Below are 18,275 nucleotides of genomic sequence, written 5' to 3'. Positions count from 1 at the left end.
CGTGTGCTGTTTGCGCGTGAAGTCTAGGGCATCCTTGGAGTTAGTAGAGCGCGCGGTCAAGACAATCCATCCATGATTTTGCGGAATTTAACACAAGTAGGTGTTATTGGTCTTGAAAATTTCGTTGTGGAATAATATGCTTTGAATTTTGAAAGTGATTCCATTTTTTCAATAAATGTTGATTTCTTTAACTTTGCACCTTCGATTGAAACTTATTAAAAACAGACGCAATCTTGATAAATCACAGTGCATATGTTATTTTAATCTATTTCCATTTCCTCCTCCCAGTATCTGCGAAATAGTATGTAAACGCCATATCTTGCATATTCCTTGAGCATAATTTATTAACTGATCAGGGATATTTTTCACATTTGAAAGACAGTTAATAAATTGGGTTCTAGTGTTCTTACTGTGCTATGAGGTTTGTACACACTACATTTAAAGGACAACCGGCACCATTTTGTTTGTTTCCTACTGACATCAGAAAAACGTTTTATAGCATCTCAAACACCCAAAACATGCAGGCTGATATTTTTAGTCAAATGAAAGACACCAATAAAAATGACTTCAAAATGATTACGGTAATGGCCAGTTTCAGAAGGTCCCACCCCCTTGTTCGTGACGTCACGCCAAGACGTCTTGCCTTGCTCCAGAATCAAAACAATGGCTTCAGATTCGGAGAAGATGCTTTCTTGTTACTCATCCTATGAATATGATTCAAATAGTCCTGAAGAGGAAAGCATAAATGTTTGCAATTGATTAAAGGAGTCCTCCCATTTCAATTCGAGCCGTCAATGACAGCAATGTAGCACCCAGAAAATGCAGAAGATGGTGCCCAAGCTCCGTTGGAAATGAGTTGAATTATCAGCTAGGAATTTGTGTCAGCGAATATCAAATAGTTGTTTTGGTGCAACACAACGATTCACCATCCCGTTATTTATGTGTTTTCCTTCTAATTTCGCCATCAACACGGATCAACACAAAGTTTTAAGACCAAACAAACTACCGCAAAATGCATTGTGTATCGCTTTCTCGGTCAGGGGCGGTCCAAACGTGACGTCACATCGGCATCGTCATCAACTCGAAAACAAGACTTCATGAAGATTCAGCACGAGTCTTAAAACGTAAACTTGCACTATATGCTGTGGAATCTTTGTAAAATACGCTCAGTCGAAGTCATTTGAAGTGATTTTACAAATTATGGACAGAACGACATCCGAAGGAGTTGGTTGTCCTTTAATGCTTTAGGTTTAGTATTTCTGCCCCATACACTGCCTCCAAATGCTCCTGGCCCGGCCCCTCTGTCAAATTTTAAAACCTATTGCGGCCCGCGAGTCAAAAAGTTTGCCCACCCCTGGGCTAATCTGTACATGGAAGAGATAGAGAAATAAGCCCTCACATCCTTCCCAGGGACAAAACCTAGACACTGGTTTAGATATGTGGACGATACTTTTGTCATAATTAAAAAACAAGAAATTCAATCCTTCACAGATCACCTCAACTCAGTAGACATCAACATTAAATTTACTCGTGAGGACATTAAAGAGAACCAACTAGCCTTTTTGGGTTGTAAAGTAATTATAAAAGAGGACAGAGCGCTAAAATCAGAAGTCTTTAGGAAGGGTACGCACACTGACCAATACTTATTACATATGCACCTAAAAGCTAGCAACCACTCATTTGACATCAATGAGGTTAAAATCTTAGCGAAAGAAAATAGATGGGTTGAAAGGAGAGTAAAAGAAGCTATTTTCATAAAACAGCAAAACCCTACACTAAACCACCATGATGGGGTGAGGTTCAATTTGGATCGTTTGTACAAGAGTCTGCTTAGGCAACATAGGCTTAGTTATGCTGATGAGGTGACACCAGGGCAAATGGGGCAATCAGGCCAGTCGTAGACCTCATACTCAGGCAGGACAATAGAAGTAATCAGTCAGGACAATATGAATAATCAGTGGAGCCGTAAGGAGTAGTCCTCTGCTAGCCCCAGCCTGGGAGCAGGGACAAATCATAATAGGGTACGGCACTGCCACGTCTGGACAGTAGGGATATATATATAAGGCCTAAACTACCAGCAAAAGACTTTAGTTCGCTGAGGAATCATTTTGGATAAGAAGCGAAACGTCCGACACCTTCAAAGAAGTACAGATGACGGCTGAAGAAATTTTTTCATCGATTGAACACTCCTGTACGACTGAGAGTTTACACAGACGTATTTATTGAGCTATTTGAAAACTTTTACATCACGGCTGTCACATCCGCACTTTGTACTTTTTCATGTCCTTCACCTTCTTCTCATCGCATTCTCAACAACGAGACACTCTAAAGTAGACATGGGCAGACTGCTTTACATTGGGGCAGTACATTGGGGAGACTAAACAAATTCTCAAAAAAAGACTATCAACATTGCAGGGATAATACTCGTGGGCCTCAATCGGCAGTACATATGGACCTAAAAGCTAGCAACAACTCATTTGACAACAATGAGGTTAAAATCTTAGCGAAAGAACATAGATGGTTTGGAAGGGGAGTAAAAGAAGCAATTTTCATAAAACAACTAAATCCTTCATTAAACCGGTTTGGTGGGGTGAGGTTCAATTTGGATCGTTCATACAATAGCCTGCTTAAGCAACATAGAATTAGTAATACTGATGAGGTGATACCGGTCGAAATGGGGCAATCAGGCCAGTCCTTAGTTAGAACGACAGGAACTATCAGTGGAGCAGCTGCAGGGAATAGTCCTCTGCTCCCCCCAACCAGAGAGTAGGGACCTATCATAGCAGAGTCCGGCAACGCCATGTCTGGATAGTCGGGATATATTTCGGGCCTAAACTACCAGTAAGACTTTAGTTTGCTGACGAAGTTTCTTGGATAAGAAGCGAAACGTCCGACACCTTCAAAGAAGTGCAGATGACGGCTGAAGAAAACTTTTCATCGATCTTCCTTTAATTGTTATCTCCTGCTTCGATTGAGAGTCCAGTTTAGAAATTTCTTTCAATTTAGATATGTAATCTTCCATTCTGAAAATAAGGCCAAGCAACACGAAAAAATGACTGGATAGTTGCACTTAACTTGCTAACTGTTTACTGTAGCTTGCTCTCACTAAATCTCCTGCAGCCGAGGAGTCGCAAGAAGATTCTCTAGAATCACCAGCGCCCCCTGTCATGAGGCAAGAGAACTGTGTACCTCACCTATGCACACAGTTTCGATAAAAATAAAACAAAATAAACACTGTAGTACAGTTTTTATAATGTACAATGAGTATACATTATATACACCAGCTAAACTGGAGAAATTGAGTTCATATACTAAAAGTGTTTGAACACTTTAATAGCGATATGCAGATGGACATCAATGCAGTCTCACTGCAGCGCAAGCCAGCACAGTTAGCATAGTCATTGCGCAATCCATGGTGAGGCTCAGCCAGCTGCTGCCTCACCACTCGTCTCTACTTAGTATTTGAACAGTAAATGTGAAAATTCAGCGATTTTGAAAAAAAATCGAAAAATGGTGAAGTTAAAGGGAAAGGAACTTTAAAGTACACATCACTAAATAAATATAATTGTTTAATTTATTTTTTTCATTTGATATTTTCATGATGACAGGTGAGGCATGGCCTCACCTGCCTCCCCTGACTGCACGTCACTCATATATGTCACGGTTTGCGAGGTGGTGATGGCCAAAAGCAGGCAGGAGGGAGCAGGAGGGAGCAGGAGTTTGTTTGACAAATTGCATTAAAATAAAGGTCAGCAGGAACAAAATGTAAAACATCAAAATGATCTGAACAGAAAAAAGTATCAAAAGAAAACCAAGTGTAAAAGTCCGCCAAGGTTAAACAAACACATGCACAGCATACAATTGCAGACAAAGCATGCAACAAACACTGAAACGACCCCGGATGGTCGTGCCGGGAGTCCTTTTAAGTGTCACTGATTAAAAAGACCAGCACTTTCGAGGCTGCAGGCAGGGCTGACGTCGCTACCCGTTGGTCGCCAATCCGAACGTGGCAGTCCGCCACTGATCGGGACGACCAGCACCTGATATATATATATATATATATATATATATATATATATATATATATATATATATATATATATATATATATATATATATATATATATTGTGATATCATGAGAGGCTAGCTGTCAGCGGGACAGGACAAGAAGTGCAATGGACGACAGGTTTGGATACAAACAAAAGGTTTTAATCAAGGGTTCCAGGGGGAATTCACAAGCAACAAAGGTTTGAATAGTGTCTCTTCCAATACTTATCAAAAATAAAGTCTCTTCTGATACTTAAATCCAAATAAAGTCTCTTCTGATACTTAAATCCAAATAAAGTATCTTCTGAGGTAAAACTGAAGACGGAGTTCTTTTCCAAGAGTCTCTAGGCCTCACCCCTCTTGACGTCCTCCTCATGTACCTAGCCACCTTAGCTAGGTTCAAATCCAGTGTCCAGTCGTGTGGTCCCAACTGGCGATGAGTTCCACGCAGCAATCAACTTCTTCACAGAGCACAGCAATCGAGCTTGTCTTTCCCCAAGCTCCACACTCAGAGGCTCTCTGCCTTAAGAGCCTCGCTTGCCAATCAAGCCCTGATCAGCTGCAGGTGTGTGGTTTTAATTGCTGCCTTCCACCAGATGGGGCCAAGACTCTCTCTGGGTGGAGCCATCTTAGGGGGATGTATTTGCCCTCCAGGACACAGCCTCTCGTGACAACACAATATATATATATATATATATATATATATATATATATATATATATATATATATATATATATATATATATATATATATAGGTAGGCCAGCTAAGCGAGGCAGAGGGAAGAATGAAAGCTAGGCAACCTGGAAACCGGTTACAATGGCGATGTGAAGTACCACCTGAAAGTCTCATGGAAACTGTAAATGCAGCACTGAGCGCGATCCCTACTGTAACGATCATGGAAACCAACGAGCTGATATACGCTTCAGCATCAATGATCCGAGAGATGCTTGGCTATAAGGGCAACCGTGTGAGGCATGAGATCCGTTACCCACCATGGAAAAGACGGATGGAGGCTAAGATCAGATCGAAAAGATGTGAGTAAATTGACAGAGGCACAGATAGGTGTGAATAAAAGCCAATAACAGCAGTGCACAATGGCTGGTGACTCTGGCAGAGGATTACTGCAAAAACAGCTTTGGCAAGGCAAACAATTCACTGGCAACCAAGTGTGAAAATGACAGTCCTTAAACACCGCGTGAATAATTAGAAGATTGGCAGCAGGTGTTTTACATGCAGGGAAGCGAAAGCCCGTCACCTGCTGCCGAATCTGAACTATGAAAACTGTATTGTCCACGTCTTCATAAACAAATAAATGTATACATAAAAAGGTTCCATAAGATGTACCTACCTACCTGTTTCTCTATGAATCACTAGAAAGCCCTTTTCGGTGGTGTGTGGTGTCATCAAGCGAGCAGCAGAAATGTGCTGTGATGGGCTCGGCCTTTAAAAATAAAGGCCTTATTCCGACTGTCAACTGTATCTATGGCAACTCTGTGACAGACTGCATGGAGAAAATAAAGGTAAGGTATTGAAATAAGCAACAATGTCATATTAAAGTGGACTTCCAAATATCTAAATTTAAATCACAAACATGTACCTGTCTCATTTCCGTATTAGAACAAGGAGGCTGATGCCATCACTCTGGATGGCGGTTATATCTATACAGCTGGCAAGGACTATGGCTTGGTACCCGCGACTGGAGAAAGCTACACAGGTACAAAGAAGACAGAGTGAGGACATCACCAAGCTACCATAGAATAACCATATTTTTCATTCTCCCAGTGGATCAGGATGGCTCCAATTATTATGCTGTTGCGGTGGTGAAAAAGAGCAGCTACGGCATCAGGAGTCTTGATGATCTGAAAGGCCTTCAGTCCTGTCACACGGGTTTGGGGCGCACAGCTGGTTGGAATGTTCCTGTATCAACACTGATCGAGAAAGGCCTGATCACCCCTCAACATTGTCAGATAGCCCAAGGTCAGTGCCCGCAAATGAATTCAGAGCTGGTGTACTTCATGAAACAGCTCATTTTGCACAAATTTTCTCTGACCACCTAAAAAAAGTCTCTGAATATTGTTCTTATTCTCCCCCCTTCCATGGTACATAGCGATGGGAGGGTTTTTTAAGCAGAGTTGTGTCCCAGGTGCTAATCAGCCTGGTTTCCCTCGCAACCTCTGTGGCTTGTGTACGGGGGACAGCTTGGGGCAGAACAAATGTGAGAAAGGAAAGGACTTGTATGATGGATACGTCGGTGCCTTCAGGTGAAAAAAATGCAGTCTTCTTGATCGATACATTTAATTTCCCTATGAATGATGGTTCTACACGGTGATGTTTTGTGTTCAGCACGTCTGCATCTGCTTTTAATGTCCGCTCATTTCCGCCTGAATGCATTTTTCACCATGTTTCCATGCTTGTGTGAGTTTTCTCAGGGTATTACATCCTTCACCACTTACGCAAAACGTTAATGTTACGTTTAGTGACAAATCTAAATTTCCCATATGTGTGATGAACCCCAAATGAGAATGAGGCATAGAACGAATTTTGGATCTTAAGCATAAAAAGCCTAATTTTGAAAATAATAATAATTAATTTGTTCCATTCAGGTGTCTGGCAACAGGTGGTGGAGATGTGGCTTTCATAAAGCATTCAACTGTACTCCAAAATACTGATGGTGAATAAAGGCAGAATCATTATCACACAAATGTTGCATTTTAAATGAATACTCAAATTCAGCTTTTGTATGGTTATCCAGGGAACTCTGATGAAATTTGGGCCAAAGATCTTCTGTCAAAAGATTTCCAGCTGCTCTGCCTGCATAGCACCAAAGCCGAGGTCACCCAGTATAAATACTGTCATCTGGCGCGTGTTCCCTCCCATGCCGTTATGGTGCGGCCTGACACCAACATCCACGCAATCTATGGACTCTTGGACAATGCACAGGTACTAGAGAATAAATAAAAATATAAATTTAAAAATGTAAAAATAAAAATGTAAAAATATTTCATGTTTTCAAGGGAGTCTTCTTCTTTTCCTTTCGGCTTTTCCATTCAAGGGCCACAGCGAATCAGTGTCCTCCAGTGTCCTTTTGTGCATCCTCTTCTCTCACACCAGCTACCTTAATGTCCTCTTTGACAACATCCATAAACTGGTGCACTTCATGAAACAGCTCATTTTGCACAAATTTTCTCTGGCCACCTGAAAAAAGTCTCAGAATATTGTTCTTATTCTCCCCCCTTCCATGATACATAGCGGTGGGAGGGTTTTTTAAGCAGAGTTTTTGGTCTTCCTCTAGGTCTCCTGCCTGGCAGTTCAAGGCTCAGCATCCTTCTCCCGATATAGTCCAAACCATCTCAGTCTGGCCTCTCTGACTTTCTCTCCAAAGCCTCTAATATGAGTTGTCCCTCTGATATATTCTTTCCTGATCCTATCCAAACCTTATGAGGAGAGACAGCTGGAGGTAGCAGAGATGACTCTGCTACCTCCAGCTTTGCTTCCTGTTTTATCTTCAGTGGCACTGTCTTCAGTTCAAACATCATGGCAGGTCTCACCACCGTTTTATACACCTTTCATTTCATCCTAGCTGAAACCCTTCTATCACACATCACACCTGACATTTTTCTCCAGCTGTTCCAGCCTGCCTGGACAATCTTCTTCCGCACTCTCCATTGCTGTGGACAGTTAACCCCAAGTACTTAAAATCCTCCAACTTATTTATCTCTTCCCCCTGTAGCATCACTCTTGTACTTGGATCCCACTCATTCACACACATGTATTCCGTCTTGCTGCGACTGATCTTCATTCCTCTTCTTTCCAGGGAATACCTCCACCTCTGTAGTTTCTCCCCCACTTGTTCCCTGCTCTCCAAGGAGGTTCTTGTATAACATTGTCTGTCATCCTGTCCATCACCATAGCGAATAAGAAGGGGCTCAGAGCTGAACCCTGGTGGAGTCTCACCTCCACCTTGAACTCATCCGTCACACTGACAGCATACCTTAGAACTGTCTTACAGCTGATGAACTTTCTATAACAAAACATTTCCTCATCACATTTAATGTTTCCATCACACTCTCCATCACTGTTGTGTCGGAGGAACGAGAGGAGACTACTACTGCTACATTTACCTCATATTATCAAATATCGCAATATCAAAGACATTAATCCTGACTCCCTCTCTGCAATGTTTGCTACATTAACTCTGGAGTCAAATTCCTCTCTGGATGAACTGGTTTCTCGTAACAACTCAGACTTCACCGACATGCTTAATATTCTCGCTCCTGTCAAATCTCGGTCTGTATTACAACTCTCATCTCTTTTCCATTAAATTGAAATCTTGGCAGCTTGAATGACTCCACTGGAAAACCGGTTTGACTGCCCACAAAAACATGTATACAGCTCAACTTCCCCACTAAAAAGACTCTAGTCCTAGAAGTCCAAGATGGTGCCTGAGTAGGCAGCCGTCAGCAAGTGCTCTCATGAACCTTGCTTTTTTGTTGTTGTTATTTGTCTTGTTTGTGTTTTCTTTTGTCACTTTGTGTTATTGTGCATTGTGTGGAACGGACACGGATTGTTTTTCAGCATTTTTGGCCACAGCATTCATCAAGGAGGAGACTGTGCTGAGTTGTTGTGCCTTTTCGGCAGCATGAATATGCCATGAATGTTTTTGAATTGGAACAACGTTGGTGAATTTGACTGTCATCGCTAGACAGATGTGGGGCGAGGAGCCCCACAAGCATGGCTTGAGGAGCCCGTGGTAAGAAGAAAGGAGCGTCAGCGCAGAGCGCCAATATGTATGTGGAACTGTCGCGGCTTGGAATTGAAGCAGATTAAGTGGGACAAGAGATGTGAGACAATTTCTTGTCGTCAATGGATGCTACAGCTTTGTGTTTGCTTTCAACATTTAGCTTGTAGTAGACATGCAAATTCCACCATGACGTCCCTGATCCACTGGTGAAAAAGAGGCTTTGATCCTCTCCTCTAATACTGGTAATACTCGGGCTCTAGTTTCTGCTTAAACAGATTAATTCAACCCCCCCCCCCCACCCACTTCTATTCCTCGGACACCTGCAACTAGCTTTTGTTTTTTCATGAAAAATTTATAAGAATCCATCAACACTTACGCCACAGTACAGAATCAGCTCTCTTGAAAATAACAAACAACCATCTCAAGGCAGCAGATGCTGGTTTACTCTCCGTCCTCATCCTCCTTGACCTCACAGCAGCTTTCGACACAATTTGTCACCCCATCCTACTTAATAGACTTTCGTCCATATGTATCACCCAGACAACCCTTCGCTGGTTCCATTCTTATCTCTCTGGCCGCTCTCAGTTCATCCATATCATCTGGTGTGCCCCAAGGCTATGTCCTGGGACCCCTCCTCTTCTTCACCTACCTTCTTCCCCCTGGCAATATTTTCCAAAAATTTGGTATACACTTTCATTGCTTTGCAGATGACACCCAGCAAACCCAACGCCTTTCTTCCACATTCATCCCTTTCACTCTGCCTCTCAGAAATTAAATATTGGTATACCTACAAACATCTTCAAACTCAACAGTGAAAAAAATTGAACTTCTTCTCTTCTGTACCAAATCCATCTTACTCAAAGCCAACGGTTTCTCCCTCACTATTGACAATTCAACCGTGTCCCCCTCCCTACTGTCACATCAGCTCGAGGAGTGGCGACAGAACTCGATGGACAACGAAAAAAAAGAGAAGGGGTTGGATCCGAAATACACGATGGAGACAATAAGTTCAAGGAAGGTCTTTTTACTGAGACACGCAGGGCAAAACAGGGAGTAAGACAACCGAATGGACGAACGGGACCAACCTGCGTACTGCTGGGAGATAGGGTAACAACAGAGAATACACCGGCGCGGACCAAGCGGGAACAGGTGGTTTTTATAGCCAGAAGGCACAATCAAGGAAATGAGCAACAGATGAATGAGTCCGGAGAGCAGGGAGGGGAGGGGCGCGCTCCTGGCGCTAAGGAGGATGTGACACCTACAAGTCAAGAGCCTGGTTGTCATACTCGATAGCTCATTATCTTTCCACTCCCATATAAATAACATAACCTCCGCTTCCTTTCACACATGCAATATCAATCGTATCCACCCGTCTCTCACCCATCACTCCACTGCTATTCTTGTCCACAGTCTTGTGGCCTCCCACATTGATTATTGCAATTCACTTCTCCTTGGTGTCCCTCACAGATTTCTGCACAAACTAGAACTAGTCCAGAATTCTTGATCATCACCAGAACCCCGTCTTGAACCCTTCACCACATCACCCTCTCCTTCAATGGCTCCCGGTCAAACTGAGAATTTACTTCAAAATATATTTTTATACATTGAAAAGGGTTATTCATCTTGTTGGAGGCACCGAACCCCACCAGTTTCATATACTAATTCATCAAACCCTTTTTTCAATGTGCCCACCAGCTGCAGACTACACAGATGGGTGGACCTCTGCGGCGGAGACCGACTCACCGAACCCCTAGGGTTCAATCGAACCCAGTTTCAGAACCACTGATTTAAAGCTATCCATAAACTTGCCCTACCATACGTATCTGACCTTTAAATTTATGTTCCTTCTCCTTCCCTCAAATCCTTAACCTCCTTCCACCTCTGTGTGCCCCTTGCCCGTCCGTCTCAGCACGATGGGGTAGAGGGCTTTCAGTCGCTCTGCCCCCAAACTCTGGAACTCTCTTCCTCCCATCATCTATAATATTGATTCTCTTCCCACCTTCAAATCCCATCTCAAACCCCACCTATTTAAAATCACATTCTCTGTATAGTTTTATCTCTTGTTCTTATGTATAATTTTATCTGTAGTTTTATTTGTCCCTGTTTTGTGATTGTAAAGTGCTCTTGAGAGCTTTAAAAAGCACTTGTAAATAAAATGTATTACGTATTATTATTATTATTATTATTATTATTAGTAGTAGTAGTAGTAGTAGTAGTAGTGGTAGTAGTAGTAGTAAGAGTAGTATTTTTTTTTTAATTTGTTTGTTTGGGATTTGTATTAGTCTGTTTATATATTTATTAATTTTGTTCTTTTATTTTTACAGGCATATTTTGGCTACAACACAAGCACAGGGTTCCGGATGTTTGACTCACAGGCGTACCACGGCACAGATCTTATCTTCAAAGACTCCACCGTACGCCTTGTGGGGGTAGGTGACAGAAAGACCTACTTGGAGTGGTTGGGCCAAAACTACTTGGACTCACTTATCAACATGGAATGTAATGCATCATGTGCAGGTAACCACATTGCTTCCAAAGATAATATTTCATTCTGACGTCTTAGAACAGCATCATTACGAGTGTAATTTTCGTGTGACATGTCATGTGTCTTGTAGGGTGTTCTTCGCTGTGGTTGGTCACTGCAGTGCTGCTCTGTTATGTGTTCACAGCCATCTGAAAGTCAGCGCACGCATCTTCTTCTCCCGCTCCTTTCCCTCACCCTGTTCTCTTGGAAAAAGTAGTTCTTCCATCACATAGTGTTGGTTTAAAAAATAAACTCTCCTCCTCTCACCTATTCAAATGCATGAAAATAATTCTTGGTAGTCTTTGATTGCGCCTGCCAGTTTTTTTTTTCTCCTATAATAGATTCAGGGACAGTTTCAAATTATCCATCGCACTAGCTTAAAGAAGATGTTAGTCTTCACTTAAATTACTGACAACCGTACGCCTTGTGGGGGTAGGTGACAGAAAGTCCGAAACCGACCCACCACGTCGGGATGTGGCAAGAAAACTCCAGCGAAACCAAATTAATTTTACGCCTTGTGGATTGTTTCTTTTGTGGTTCTCTATCTGTACCTCCTCATCTTCATGGACTTTTTTTCTGTACATTTGTGTATTTTCTTAAGCCCAGCGATTTCTTTAAATGATGTTCAGATGCCATATCAGTGTATATGTACTGACTCATACTGTCGAAAATTAGTGCATGTCTTCTTCTGAACAGAGATTTTATTTCAATACGAAATTATGAAATGTAACTAATATTTAGTTGCCAGTCCAGTGAGTCTGCACGGGTATTAAGCATATTTGCCAGCTGTGTTGTGTCTCGTGTTATAATACATTCTTGGAGCATCAAAAGGCATTTGTGTGTCATGTTTTTTGTATCATATCACATACCGGTACATATTTGAATGATGCAGCCAGAGTGAACTTTGTTCAACTGCAGAGCTGTGCAAGATTCAGTGTAATAAAGATTAAAGAGAAAGACTGGATGATATCTACTGTAAAAAAGATTAAAACACATAATGATAGAAGGTACAAACAAATTTTCCATCTTTTTGTTGCCACTCCCAGGATGAGTCTACAGGACAGGTGGTGCTTGTCTGCGTCACGCCCAAACAAAGCAAAAGACGTCTGCTTGGTTTGGAGCAAATAATCAGAATCAGAATCAGAATCATCTTTATTGCCAAGTATGTAGAACACACAAGGAATTGCAATGTTAACTGAATCCCAATCATAGCAGATGAAGCAAGCAAATATACAAACGTGTTTATTTACAGAACAAAAACATGCTTTGTCAAAGATCGAAACAAAAGCATTGGTAAAATAAGGAAATACAAACCACACATTACCCAAAAGCACTTGCAAAAGAGGAAAGGAGAAACATAAACATGGAACTACTAAACAAAATGAGAAGTATATTCACATATACACCGAAAAATTAACAAAACAAGAAGCATAATCACGAGAACCAAGAAATAACTATGATGATATGGAGACTTCTGATGTACAACACAGGGGCAAGAGCACCTGCAAACATCTGCCCAGAGGACAGTCCTTAAATAACCAGTGAAGTAATATACAGATTGGAAACAGGTGCGCAACAGTAGTTGATACACACAGGACTGACTTTCGGGTGGCACGTGGAGTGACGAAATGACGCAAGAGGAAGGAACTGAGGGTGGAAATTAGCATTTAGGATGGAATGGCTACACCACATCTAATGGAGGAATGAAAAATCTAAAGTTAAATTAATTCAATTCCATGACAATTAGTTGGCTGGCTATCTGTTAGCTATCTATTAGCTAGCTGGGTAAGTTTATTTATTTGAGTTATTCCGGGTTGAGTGAACACAGGCGCATGTGGCTGCCGCTGCTCACCCACAGAAAAACTGATCCAGTGACATAAAGTGACCATGAGAGTTTTGAAAGGCGCTTACAAATGAAATGTATTATTATTGAGTTGATAAATGCCTGAATAATTGGCATGAATATTTGCGATTCTAAAAATTAAAACCAGTGCAATATCCTGCCCAAAAATATAATCATATTGATAATTTGACCTTGCTATTTCAAGCTTTTGAGGTCACAAACCAAGTTCGAATCTTCACTTGAAAAAATATAACGCTAGTATTCTATTGCTAGCGATGGTAACCTGAAGCATCATGAAGCAATGAGGCTTTCCATCCAATTGGGTCGCTCTTGGGCCAAAGCATCATGAGGCTTCTTTGTTCTATTGCGCCATCATGTGGAAAATAAAATGTCATGATAGTGATTAAAATGACACCATGGATGTGATGGGGTCACAATGAAAGGGACTTGTGATGTGATTGAATGTGCCTGTGTTACTTGAAAAAATGATTGTTCGATTTTAGACATTGACAAATAAACATTGATCAAGACACACTTCATTCATTTTTGTTGAGGAAAGGTGTTCTGTTAGAACAAATTTTACACTTCACATTTTGAAATATCAAAAAGTAGAAGACATTAAATTGAGGGGTACACTGGGCTGTCACAATAGTTTACAGCAGGGGTCTCAAACTCAATTTACCCAGGGGCCGCTGGAGGCAGAGACTGGGTGAGGCTGGGCCGCATCATGATTTCCACAAGAAAAGCACAGATAAAACATTCCAATGTTCTCAAAATCTTTATTTTTAAAACACAAAAAATGAATTCAATGAATAAATGGAAAAATGAAAAAAATTAACCAGTAATAAATAAATTAAATAATTATAATGATCATAAGGCTGATACAGACGACTGAGAAAACCACAGGCAAACTAATTATTTTAATAGTTTCAAATGTCTGTATTAACAGTTCTTTAACCTTTAGCTTTCTTAACATAAATAAACTATTGAACATGAACTGTCCTAAACATGGCTTTTCTTGACTACTTGTTCAGCTTCACACACAAGTTTCATTCGTATCAATCATGCGGGCCGCACATTAATCTTTCATATCAAGGCGGGCCGCAAAATACTCTTTCAGGTGCTGCAGTTGGCCCGCGAGTTTGAGTCACCTGGTTTACAGTATGTATTCACATCGGTTATTAGTACCTTTTTAGTAAAGATCTGCTCAAAATGATCCCAGACAGGGGTCGTTCTCTTCTTTTTTGTTGTGGATGATGCGTTCAATGAAATTAATGCGATTGATTTGAGGTTTGAAGACGTGAGTTGGGTGGGCCAGTGTCACCTGTCGGCTAATTGTTCTTTCGGTGCCACATTTTATCTCGAATCACCTGCGATACTATGGATTGGTGATAACGTATGAAGCAATCTTGCGAAGCCTCGGACATAACGCACATTTAGAGGTTTCAGGTGTGGCCATAAGCATAATGAAGACATACCTTGAAGTGCACCTCGCAGATTTTTTTTTTCAGTTTATTCAGCACACGCATCAGCGCCTTGGCACAGTAGGGCGCATCACCTACGCTAACCACTTGGTTACCTATTTCCACAGGTGCTGTTGAAGGAAACATTTATTTCCAGTCCTTTTTCCAACAACTCATCTCACCTTTGACTAAGTGAATTTATATTGAAAATGGATGGCCACATACAGTGGCTTGAAAAAGTATTCATACCCCATGAACTTTCTCACATTTTGTCACATTCTGATCACAAACATAAATATATATTTTATTGGCTTTTTATGTGAAAGAACAACACAAAGTGGTTCACAATTGTTAAGTATGAGGAAAATTATACATGACTGTGAATTTTTTTTGATAAAAAATCTGAAAAATGTGGAGCGCAAAAATATTCAGCCCCCTCTTCTCTGAGTGCAACAAGTTGCCTTCAGAGGTTGCCTGATGATTGCTGAATGATCTGCTGTTGACCTAAGATCAAATGGAGCCCACCATTGTGTAATCTAACTTTAGTATAAATACAGCTGTTCTGTGATGGCCTCAGAGGTTTGCTCGCACACTGGTCAGTGAATAGCATCAGGAAGTTCAAGAAACACACCAAACAGGTCAGGGATGAAGTTGTGAAAAAGTTCAAAGCAGGGTTAGGTTGCAAAGTGGAACTTTTTGGCCTAAATGCAAAATGTGGCGAAAAACTAACACTGCACATCACTCTCAAAACACCATCCCTACTGTCAAACAAGAAATGGAAAGAGTATGGCACAACTGCAAACCAAACTTACATGCCGAACAAGGAGAGCACTAATCAGAGATGCAGCAAAAAGGCCCACGGTAACTCTGGGGGAGCTGCAGAGATCCACAGCCAGGTGAGGGAGTCTGTCTATAGGACAACAAATCTGCACAAATCTGGCCTTTATAGAAGAGTGGCAAGAACAAAGCCATTATTGAAAGAAAGCCATAAGAACCACTGTGGGGGACACACAGCAAACATTCAGAAGAATGTGCTCTGGTCAGATGAGACCAAAGTGGAACTTTTTGGTCTAAATGCAAGATGTTATTTGTGGAAACCTAACACTGCACATCACTCTCAACACACCATCAAATATAGGACAATCTTGGAAGAAAACCTGCTGGAATCTGCAAAAGACTTGAGAATGGGGCGGAGGTTCACTTTCCATCAGGACAACAGCGCTAAACATAAAGCCAGAGCTAAAATGGAATGGTTTAAAACAAAACATATTCTTGTGTTAGAATGCCCCAGTCAAAGTCCTGACCGAAATCCAATCGAAAATATGTGGCAAGATCTAAAAACTGCTGGTCACAAATTCTCCATCTGATCTTGTTGAGCTCAAGCTGTTCTGCAAAAAAAAGAATGGGCAAAAATACCACTAATACACTGTAATTGAAGCAAGAGGTGCTTCCACAAAGTATTGACACAGGGGGGCTGAATACTTTTACACACCACATTTTTTCTGTTTTTTATTTTTATTTTTTTTTTTATGATTTATTAAAAAAAAAAAAAAAAAGTCATGTATAAATTTCCTTCTACTACTTCACAATTGTGAACTGCTTTGTGTTGGTCTTTCACACAAAATGGCAATAAAATATATTTATGTTTCTGGTCAGAATGTGACAAAATGTGGGAAAGTTCAAGGGGTATAAATACTTTTTCAAGCCACTGTATCAACTTCAATTATTTTAATTTTTCCTCATCACAACATAGTCTTCATCTTCTTTTCCTTTCGACTTTTCCCTTCAGTGGTCGCCACAGCGAATCAGTGTCCTCCATCTTCAGAGGTTTGAGGTCTTTGTTTTGACCATGCTTTTACGTCGGATGCCCTTCCTGACACAACCCTATGTATTTATCCGGGCTTGGGACCGGCACAATAACACACTGGCTTGTGTCCCCTTGTAGCTACAGAACAAGCAACCATATGAGCTTAATAAAGATGATGATGCTTGATAAAACAACATCCATCCATCCATTTCCTGACACTTATTCGGTTCGCGGGGGCAGCAGCTATAACAACATAGTTTTCCTCTACTGTGTATTATAATGCTACTCATTTAAAACAATGGCCTAATTAATGTTCATGCCACAATGGTTTGACTGAAAGAAAAAGTCCCTTCGTTTTGCTGGCGGCCACACCTGTATCAGATGTTCCTCGCATCCACGCACGCATCTGGATCGTGAAGCTGGTGACGTCGGGAAGGTGTTCAAGTGCATGAAAATGCTCCGGGTGGGGTTCAATCAGTTTTGACAGAACTTTTACGGCACGTCAGGTGGAAGCCACACTTGGATAAATTGTCAGGTGTGTTGACACAAAGTGACTGTTTAAAAGATTTCCAGTTGATATCAGTCATTCAGGTTGGGGGCTTATTTTTTAATTTGTCGGGATCTATCTTTCCATTCATCCTTGACTTCATTGACGAACGTCTCTCCAACTCTCTTGAGTCGTCTGCCGACTTCCTCCACGCCATCGGGCACTCGATTTGTCTCTTCTCGGACCTGCTGTAGCGTCTGGGACCGCAAAACCCGTTGCGAAGCGTCCCGGCCGACTACCTCCGCCTTGGTGATGGCATAGGCTGTAATCTGAGCTGCCCTGCGTACGAGACGAGACTCCGCTAGCTTCTCCACGACGTGGAGGTTGTTGAGCAGCGACAGCAATATTCGAGAAAGCATTTTTTCGGGTCACCTGCGCGACGCTCCAGGGAGCTGGTCGATAGCTTAGTTTAGTTTATGTTAGGAACAGGGGAAATGAAGCTCGACAATTCCCCGGGACAGTTTACCCCTGAAATAAAAACAATGATATATGTTAGTTGGAGACCTGAATCAATTAGTGGACGAGTATCGAGTTGTTGTTGTTTTAATCGGTGGTTTCAATTAATATGACTTACAAGAATTGTAACGTGTAGGTCACCCCTGAAGCAAGTCGTGATCAAGAGTCAACCATGACCACGGTGAGGCTTCCGGTTCTCCTTCTTCTTTTTCGTATTATCAGTGGTTGACAGTGACCAAGTTGACATTATCGCCACCTATGGATCAACAATGATTACCGTGTTTGCTTACAATAATAGTGATAGTGTAGCCGTTGAGGAAGGAGCACACAAGATTGGACGAAGACATGTGTCAGTGGATCTGAGCCAAACAGAAAATGCAGTGAATTACATATATATATGTATATGTGATATGAACCCGCCCCTCCCGTGCACCTGCTGTGTGAGATGCTTGGTCCTAGTGCCCGCTAAACAGCCCCCCGAGAACACCCAGAAGGAAAGTCAAGGTGAAAACTTTGCTGGGGGTTTGACCAGCCTGCCACAACGACTACGCAGTCCATCGTTCGGTGGTGCAGGTGACATCATTCGGGCAGGTGACCCGGGTGAGACCTGAGTGGGGAAATGACACTCAACCCTGACATGCCGCGGTGAGGCTGGTGGTTTCGGAGGGCGTCCGCGACGTGGAACCTGGGCCGGCGAAATGTCCTCGCCCGCAACTAAATGAGCCGGTTTGAGCCTGTCGACTCAAATGCCCTCCCTTCGCCCACCCATATCGAGCACAAAACTCTCTTCCCGGTGTTCCAGCACTCTAAACGGGCCATCGTACGGCGGCTGGAGGGGAGAGCG

At 41.8% G+C, this 18,275-nt stretch overlaps 2 protein-coding genes across 3 annotated transcripts in view; one reads left to right on the top strand and one right to left on the bottom strand.

The window, feature by feature from the left end:
* meltf (melanotransferrin) overlaps window positions 1–14,588 on the top strand; it is a 64,991-nt gene extending 50,403 nt beyond the window's left edge. For both annotated transcript variants that reach the window (XM_089001173.1, XM_089001172.1), the window contains exons 9-16: window positions 5,425–5,570; window positions 5,668–5,764; window positions 5,833–6,027; window positions 6,158–6,311; window positions 6,654–6,721; window positions 6,803–6,990; window positions 11,116–11,308; window positions 11,407–14,588. In XM_089001173.1, coding sequence (XP_088857299.1) covers window positions 5,425–5,570; window positions 5,668–5,764; window positions 5,833–6,027; window positions 6,158–6,311; window positions 6,654–6,721; window positions 6,803–6,990; window positions 11,116–11,308; window positions 11,407–11,468 — 1,103 coding nt within the window. In that variant the 3' untranslated portion in view covers window positions 11,469–14,588. The remainder of the gene's footprint in view (window positions 1–5,424; window positions 5,571–5,667; window positions 5,765–5,832; window positions 6,028–6,157; window positions 6,312–6,653; window positions 6,722–6,802; window positions 6,991–11,115; window positions 11,309–11,406) is intronic.
* Window positions 14,589–16,164: 1,576 nt separating this feature from the next.
* ncbp2as2 (NCBP2 antisense 2 (head to head)) lies at window positions 16,165–17,701 on the bottom strand. The gene is made up of 2 exons (XM_089001174.1): window positions 17,550–17,701; window positions 16,165–17,443 (listed from the first exon to the last, which is right to left on the bottom strand). The coding sequence occupies exon 2, from the start codon at window positions 17,332–17,334 to the stop codon at window positions 17,029–17,031; it is 306 nt and encodes a 101-aa protein (XP_088857300.1). The 5' UTR covers window positions 17,335–17,443; window positions 17,550–17,701; the 3' UTR covers window positions 16,165–17,028.
* Between the last annotated feature and the right edge of the window lie 574 nt (window positions 17,702–18,275).

Source organism: Hippocampus bargibanti, linkage group LG07, assembly GCF_051943395.1.
Source record: "Hippocampus bargibanti isolate YZ-2025 linkage group LG07, ASM5194339v1, whole genome shotgun sequence".
Lineage (NCBI taxonomy): Eukaryota > Metazoa > Chordata > Actinopteri > Syngnathiformes > Syngnathidae > Hippocampus > Hippocampus bargibanti.
The sequence above is the reverse complement of the archived record's forward strand: the minus strand, read 5'-3'. Positions and strand labels throughout refer to the sequence as shown.

Excerpts from the sequence above, each read along its gene's own strand:
- ncbp2as2 (XM_089001174.1), bottom strand. The coding sequence starts at position 17,334 with ATGCTTTCTCGAATATTGCTGTCGCTGCTCAACAACCTCCACGTCGTG.